General features: G+C 49.7%; 1 protein-coding gene across 2 annotated transcripts; it reads right to left on the bottom strand.

Annotated features, from left to right (window-relative positions):
• Positions 1-1,154: 1,154 nt before the first annotated feature.
• On the bottom strand, positions 1,155-7,651 carry KCTD14 (potassium channel tetramerization domain containing 14). 2 transcript variants are annotated; one of them, XM_058687666.1, is made up of 3 exons: positions 7,495-7,610; positions 4,604-4,888; positions 1,155-2,085 (listed from the first exon to the last, which is right to left on the bottom strand). In XM_058687666.1, exons 2-3 carry the CDS (start codon positions 4,724-4,726, stop codon positions 1,417-1,419), a joined length of 792 nt encoding a protein of 263 aa, XP_058543649.1. In that variant the 5' UTR covers positions 4,727-4,888; positions 7,495-7,610; the 3' UTR covers positions 1,155-1,416. The 2 variants fall into 2 exon arrangements, with proteins under 2 accessions (XP_058543649.1, XP_058543650.1); XM_058687667.1 differs by lacking the exon at positions 4,604-4,888 and having other exon boundaries at positions 7,495-7,651.
• Between the last annotated feature and the right edge of the window lie 730 nt (positions 7,652-8,381).

The raw sequence follows: 8,381 nt of genomic DNA, 5'->3' as shown, positions 1-8,381 counted from the left end.
TCTCTCTGCCCCTCCCATGCTCATGCTCTGTCTGTTTCTCAATAATAAATAAATGTTAAAACAAACAAACAAGCAAACAGAATGTGGCCTCAAATGAGGATTGACTTCACCTGATCCCACAAGGAGGCCCAGAACAGGAACTGCACCAGAATTGATTCCTCCTTTGAGGTAAGGGCTCAGTCTTCTCTATCTCTACACAAGCAAGATGGCAATTCTTTTCCAGAGCAGATCTCAAAATTAGGGTGCATCAGAATCACCTGGAGGGCTTATTAAAGCAGACTGTTGGGCTAACTCTGTTTCTGATTCAGTAGGTCTGAGGTGGGGCCCAGAGAATTTGTATTTCTATTTTTTTTTTTTTTTTTTTTTTTTTTAACGTTTTTATTTTTGAGACAGACAGAGCATGAACGGGGGAGGGGCAGAGAGAGAGGGAGACACAGAATCGGAAGCAGGCTCCAGGCTCTGAGCCGTCTGCCCAGAGCCCGACGCGGGGCTCGAACTCACGGACCGCAAGATCGTGACCTGAGCCGAAGTCGGATGCTTAACCGACTGAGCCACCCAGGCGCCCCGAGAATTTGTATTTCTAAGAAGCTCCCAGGTATTGCTCATGCTGCTGGTCTAGGGACCACACTTTTGAGAATCACTGCTCTAGAGAAAACAGCTGTGAAGCTGCAGCAGTCAACACAGCATTTGGAAAAGGGAGATCTGAGTGGCGTCTACCATAGGTATGAACTTGGCATCTTCCTCGTGAAGGCACATAACAGGGCTAAAGGATTAGACCACAAGCTGAGGCTGAGTAGATTGTATTTTCAGATCATATTATCTAGGTCAGTGGTATCCTGTTATTTTCCTGTTATCATCCCACATCTCCAGCCAAAGCATTGTCGAAACATTCCAACTCACCTCAGCCTTGTTTTGGACTTGACGGGAAGCGTCTGGCAGGTAGGTGAGGCTTTAAAGAGGAAGCAGCTGCACCTCACGAGGCAAGCACAGTGGAGTCAGTTGCAGTGAGCACAAAATTCTCAGCAGGGGGATAGACAATTATTAGGGGGCAAGCCTCCTAGACCACCTTAGAAACTGTTTGATGTTTGTTTATGAAATTAAAGGAAGATGGCTTTTTAAAAACTTTTTTTAAATGTTTATTTATTTTTGAGAGAGAGAGACAGAGCACCAGCAGGGGAGGGGCAAAAAGAGAGGGAGACACAGAATCTGAAAGGCGCCAGGCTCTGAGCTGTCAACACAGAGCCCGAAGGGGGGCTTGAAACTCATGGACTGTGAGATCATGACCTGAGCTCAAGTCCGACGCTTAGCGACCGTGCCACCGAGGCTCCCCTGGAAGATGGCTTTTGAAGGCAACTTTCAATTTCGTAAGTCCTGCCAGGCCCATAACACACTGCCTCTGCCCCTGGCCCCTGCGGATCACCACCAGATGAAGAGGAATGTATAAAAGTAATTGAAATACTTGGCCCGTAATGTTCTCTCGGAGTAGTGTTCATAGTATACCTGGTACCCCTGGGCTGCAATGTCCATCTTCACGCAGTCCAGGAGGTCCTTGACCTGCGGGGCTGCCTTCCAAGGTCCAAACTTGACAACCGACTTCTTTTCAAACTCGAAGACGCGCAGGGCCTCTGCGCACTGGGCTGCCTCTTCTTCAGTGCGCACCACGCACACGAGCACTGTGGAGCTGCGTGCCGCCACGGCCTCGGCGCGTGCCAAGCGCACCATGAGCTCCAGGTTCTCGCTGTAGGCGGGCACCCGCAGCAGGAACTGCTTCCGAGCCACCTGCTCACCAAAGATCTGCGGCGTGTCCTCCAAGAGCTTGACCAAAGGCTTGATTTCGTAAAACTGCGCCTCACGGTACACCTCCGGGATGTGCTGTGTGGGCAGCTGCTCGCTGCGCAGGTAGTCCAGGACGGGTCCGAAATAGGTGCCGGGGCGATCGATGAAGAAGCGGCCTTCTGCATCCAGGCAGGCCTTAGTTGAGCTGGAGAACATCTCTGCCAGCTTTGAACCCGGGACTTTTCTCAGGGTGCTCACGGTGGTGGTGTACAACTCGCCTCCTACGTTAAGCTCCACGACGGGAGATACCTGAGGGCACAAGAGGAGGAGTGAAACCAACAGCGCCACCTCCAGGGAGCTCGTGGCTTATTTTCATCGACAGAATACTAAAGGATGTTAGTCCAAGACGCTGCTAGGGAAGCAAGTCCCAGTGACAATGCTCACAAAGTCTGTGGCCTTTGGCAAGGCTTTTTTCCTCCCTGGGCCCATTTCCTCATTTCTAAAATGGGGATATGGAGGTGTTGTGAAGTCAGAAGTTCCCAAGGTTCCCAAGGCTCAGATCTAAGATTATAGCCTCAGAGAGGCTAAGAAACCATACATGTATTCATTGCATACAGGAAGCATTTCTTGGGTACTTACTACATGTCCACACCCCATGGTGGGCGTTGGGGATACAAATTCTTTCATTTATTTTTTATTTTAGAGAGAGAGAGTTCACGAGTGAGGGAGAGGGGCAGTGGGAGAGAAAGAGAATCCCAAGCAGGCTCCATGCTCAGCACGGAGCCCAACGCAGGGCTCATTCCCATGACCTGAGCTGAAATCAAGAGTCAACACTCAACAGACTGAGCCACCCAGGCGCTACCCAGGGAATAAAAAATCTTATTTAATGTAGGTCAGAAGTTCCTATTAGTGGTTGGCATGACTTTGATTAATTAAGGGAATTTGTTTGATAGATGTGTTTCAGAATGTGGGCCGGTGGGGGTTAAATAACAGGAATATTCTTGGCGCTGAAAAGGTCAGTAACACTGGATACAATAGGTATAAAATTGCCTCATAAACTGTAAAGTGTGGTGTCAATGGAAGTTAGGTTTAGCCGGTCAATGGAATTTTTAGAGGCCTCTTCTCAATGCCAAACCTTGAGATGAGCACTAAGGATGTGGTTAAGATGCCTCGGGATGCCCACAGGCAAGCACAGAGGGGGACGTGGAAACAGAGTCAGGATGTGTTTAGGGAATACTAAGTGCTGCCAACAGACCTAACAAAAATACCAGATTATTATATGTGAGGTGATACACTAATTGTTATCCTTACAAACCAGCTTCCTGAATAACTCTGGTTATTTAAAATTCATTCACTCAGGGCACCTGGGTCGCTCAGTTGGTTAAGCCTCCAACTTCGGCTCAGGTCATGATCTCACGGTTCATGGGTTTAAGCCCCACATCGGGCTCTGTGCTCATAGCTCGGATCCTCTGTCCCCTCTCTCTGCCCCTCCCCCACTGGCGCATGCCCTCACGTGTACGCACACACAGGTATGTGTGTTCTCTCTCTCAAAAATAAGTAAACATTAAAAATAATAATAAAAAAAAATACAGGGCTCCTGGATGGCTCAGTCAGTTAAGCGTCCAACTCTTGATTTCAGCTCAGGTCATGATCTCACGGTTTGTGAGTCTGAGCCCTGAGTCTGGCTCTGCAATGATGGTGCTTGGGATTGTCTCTCTCTCCCTCTCTCTGCCCCTCCCTCATTCTCACTCTCTCTCAAAATAAATAAATAAACGTAAAAAAATAATAAAATTAAATTCACACACTTGGTCACTAAAATACGGATGTGCCAGATACCTGGTGCACAGTGAGGAACAAGCAGGACAGTCTCTCCCCTCATAGTCTAGTGACTGTGCAAAGTGCTTTACATTCAATCCCTAACTCAGTCTTCACAGTGCTCCTGTGAAGAATGTATTAAATCCCCATTTTACAGATGAAGAAACTAAGAATTAAGGAGCTGAAGCAAATTGCCTAAATCAACTTGCTATTAAGTGATGATCTCAGAACTTAAACTCAGGGCCAATTTACCCCAAAGCATGTGCCCTTAGTCATTACATCAATTAGTGTTCAACCTTTAAATACCTCCACTCTTCACTCCCTTAATTACTCAGTCATTCGAAAAAGGTAGAGGGGGCCCTGGGTGGCTCAGTCTGTTGAGCAACCAAGTCTTGATTTCAGCTCAGGTTATGATCTCATGGTTCATGCGTTCGAGGCCCACATTGGACTCTGCGTTGACGGTGCCCAGCCTGCTTGGGATTCTCTCTCTCACCCTCTCTCTGTTCCTCCCCTGCTTGTGCTGTCTCTCAAAAGAAATAAATAAACTTAAAAAAAATAAAAAAGGTAGAGAGGACCTCTTACATTCAAGCCTCCTCCTGACCAGATGAATAGGACACAGTCCCCGCCCTCGAGGAGTTCACAGAGGAGAGAGGGAAACAGACTGCTGAAATGTGCAAGTGCTGAGAGGGGAGACTCAAAGGCTCTCCGCGTGGATGTGCGCTGGAGGTTGTCAGGGAAGGTTTCCTAGGCGGTGTGATGCCGCAGCCGCAGAAAAGATGGGTGCAGCGTCAGAGGGAAAGCTGCATTTCTACCCAGAGATTGTGCCACAGGTCTTTGCGGAGCCAGGAGTAGTGACAGGATTCAGGAATGTCCTTGGTTCTCATTTAGGTGTGACTTCATCCTCAACTTGTCTGTGGGCTCTACCCCTAAGATTAAAGTACTGGACTAAAGAGAGCCAGAGGCAGCCAAACTAATGGGGGAAGAACTGAGTTGCCATGGCAACAGCTCTTACCAGGGGACAGCTTTGCCGGCTGGAGTGGAGAAGGGAGACGGAGTGGATGCATTCTGACAGCAGCCAAACAATACAGCCAGGAGAAAAATAAACCCAGAACCTGTGACTTCCTCTTTCTCCCATAAACCTCAAGTCCCCTTGGCAAGGATGTTTGGTTAACCCTGAGGTGGCTCTGTGAAGCAGGCAGTTAAACGCAAAGTTGCAGACTTTAACCCTTGAATGGATCCATGTGCTTGATCATCACTCCTGTACCACTGAAAGCTCACAGGTGCTCTGGAGGTCCCCCTATGAGGTCAGAAAGATGGGTTACATAGCTGGGAAGTGAAGTCAGAGCTGCAATCAAACCCCTGTAAGTCTGACTCCAGTACAGAATGGGTGTCCTACTCCTCCAGACATCCAGTCCCACTGCTGCCAGTAATTAGCAATGTGCCTGGGGCAGCTCACTTTCTTCTGTGGGCCTAAGCTTAGTCATCTATGAAATAGGGAGGCAAAATGGACAAAGAGAACTCTAAGCCTCTCCAGCTCTGAAAGTCTAATGAGTCCAATCACTTCAAGTGTTGTTTCTGAAGCTCATTTCCAGATGCTTCGCAAAACAGCTTCCTGCCCTGATATCCTCAGCCCCATTTGTTTACCAAATAAGACCTCGGTCTTGTTCCCGAACTTCTTAGTTCTGTCCCTTGTTTCCCTCCTTTTCCCCCCCAAAATCTCCCAGTTTCTTTGGAAATCCAAGACCTCCTACCTCATCCACAAATACTACAGTATGTTTCTAGCAGATAAAGACTTCTTCTCCGCCCCTCTTCTGGACCATCTGCCCATTTTTGTGGCCCCTCTGCCCCACCTTTTCTACCAATCACCCTGAAGGAGCATTCCCGGGTAAGAAAGCCAGTCTCAGGCTCTGTGTGCATGGGCTGGGGAAACACAGTCTTTAGGAGCCCTTGCTCCAGAGCTGGCCCTCCCTAAGGGCACTGGGACGAATCAGACAGACCTAGCTTTCACCCAGTTGTAGTCTAAAGGGTCCCTACACACCTGCAAAACCCCCTGCCAAACATTCATACATTTCCTAAGGTCACCCTTAGTAGAGTCAATGGAGGGACATCTCCATTCACATGTCCCCCAAGTCCCTCAAATCTCTCCCCACTCCACAACCTTGACCTTTTCCATTGTCCCCCATCTCAATCATCTGAGCCAGAAATCCAGGTTGTAATCTAGCAGTCTGCTCCAGTCCTTAACCTCTTCCCACACAAATAATCAGTAACCAAGTCCTGGTGATTCTAAATCCTGGTCAATTCCACGGCCCTCTGCCCCCTTGATTGCCCTCCCCCAATCCAATCTCTAGCACCAGAGCAATTTTTCTGAAATGCAAATCTGATCTGGTTAATCTGCATTAAACACTTGGGTGAGGGGCACCTGGGTGACTCAATCCGTTGAACATCAGAGTCTTGATTTAACCTCAGGTCATGATCCCAGGGTCCGTGAGATCCAGCTCTGAGACAGGTTCCATGCTCAGCGTGGAGCCTGCTTGACATTCTCTCTCTCTTTCTCTCTGCCCCTCTCCTCTGCTCTTTCTTTCTAATAAAAAAATAAAAAGTAAAAAATAAATAAAACAAACCCTTGGGTAACCTTGCATTCCCTTCCAGATAAACTCTAGACTCTTTCATGAGGTTTACAAGGCCCTTTGCAGCCCTGGCAATCAGCTACCAGAACCTCTCCCCCCCACCCAACCAGAACAGGCTGGTCCCCATGGCCCCCGAGACTTCACTCATTTGCCGCCCACATTCCCTTTACTTAGCCCACTCATCCTTCAAGTTAATTGCTCCAGGAATCTTTCTAGATGGGTTGTCTCCTTGTGATCCTACAGGGCCCTGTACTTCTGTCGTCATGGTAGTTAACTCTTATAATTCCATTCGTTCATCTGTATTCCCAATTAAGCTGCAAGGTTCCTAAGAGCTGACTATCCCAGATTCATCTTTATGTCACCAGTACCTGTTACAGGGCTCAGCACACCAGGATGCTCGATAAATGGCTGTTCAATTGACTGGAGCTTACCTGCTGCACTGATTTATAAGAGTGCCTGGTATTCTGATAAAAGCCAATCTTTCCGTACCTGGCATCATGCCCCGTGCTGGCTCCCCCTCTTGCTCAGTAATTCATGCAGACATTTATTGAGCACCTAGGGCGGCCGTACCACTGAGCTGGTGACTGTGTCAACCACAGTGATGTCACCATTGCCCTATGGGAAAGAGCCACAGTCTCCCCACTGCTGGATCTGCTTTGTCTTCCTACAAGTCTTCAGGATGGCACCTAGCCACCGGAGATTAGAATGTTCTGCTCCTGAAGTGCGCTGGGCCTTTTCCTGATCCCACCCCCACCCCTTCTCCTCCCCAGCAAACTCCCCTCTACCAAGCCCTAGGAGGAGGCCGGCAAGCTGGAGGACTCAGGATCCAGCCAGTGGGCAGGGGCAGGCTGGAGAGGATGGGGATGTGGTGGGTAAGGCCGCCTTTAGTTGGGTCGTCTGCTCCCAAACACGGGAGGAGGAAGGGCAAAGGAAGAGGGGTGCACTAGGACGAGCCTGGAGACCAAGAGGAGACACGCAGAAACAGCTAAAAACAAAGACTGAACACAGAAGACCAACAAAAGCACCCACTCAGGAAAGAGGTCAAAGAGGAGCGGCTGGACTGAGCCGGAAGGGGACGGGGCACCTAGCGCCTAAGGAGAGCGATCAAAACCAGAACCAGCTAGAGAAGAGCGCGAGCCAGAAGCAAGGGAACCCAGACCCCGACAAAGGGGCGCACGGGGGGGGGGGGGGGGGTCACTGGAAGGAGCGAAAGAAGGCAGAGGCGCGGGGACAGGGGAATAAGCCGCCCTCCCACCAGCCCCTGCTGCGCACTCACCACCGGCGGGCCCGCGAGGGGCGAGGCCCGGTGGAGCCGCAGGGAGCGGGGCCCCGAGGGAAGGCTCATCTTCCCGTTCCCGCAGGCGGCTGGGCGCCCAGCCCTGCCACGTGCCAGGTACTTGTGGCTGGCTGGCGGAAGTGCACCTTTGCTCCACGCCCCCCAGGTGGGGCAAAGTGCGTCCAGGGTGTGGTTAGAGCCCGGGGTTGACTTGGGCTCCGACAGGCTTGCCGTGAGTCCCTAGTCTGGTCACTGACCCTCTGTGGGAGGGGCTTCCCAGACAGCCAAACGGGGGAGGCGGAGGGAACTGACATTGACAGCGGGAGACTTTCTACTCCCTACAATCCTACGGTGGTGAAGGATAAACAACACCTATTTTACAAACGAGGAAAGTGGGCTCCAAGAGATGCTGGTGGCCAGTGTGGGATATTTATCCACTTCAGATCAGCTGCTAAAAGTGCAAAGCATGACCAACGATGAAAAGAGCTAAAATAACTGTTGTGTGGGTTATTTTGCTTGTTAAAACAAACCCCTAAGGAGCCGGGGCGTAACTCCTCACTCCTGAAGTATGGTCTGTGCATGCATAGTGACTTTCTTCCAAAGAGGATAGTGTGCAAAGGAAAAAAAGAGAAAACTGATAAACCCTATTTCAGCCAGGTAATCAAGGTCAACATCAAGACTCATGTTTTGATGACAGTAAGTACCCTTGATGTGATGTGATGGAAATAGCACTTTATCTCTGTGATCGTCTGCTCAACCCCATAAATCCCAATCTAATCATGAAACAAAACAAAACAAAACATCAAACAAATTCCAGGGCACCTGGGTAGCTCAGTCGGTTAAGCAACCGACTTAGGCTCAGGTCATGATCTCACAGCTGGTGGGTT

The sequence above is a fragment of the Neofelis nebulosa genome, chromosome 10 (assembly GCF_028018385.1).
Source record: "Neofelis nebulosa isolate mNeoNeb1 chromosome 10, mNeoNeb1.pri, whole genome shotgun sequence".
Classification (NCBI taxonomy): Eukaryota; Metazoa; Chordata; class Mammalia; order Carnivora; family Felidae; genus Neofelis; species Neofelis nebulosa.
The sequence above is the reverse complement of the archived record's forward strand: the minus strand, read 5'-3'. Positions and strand labels throughout refer to the sequence as shown.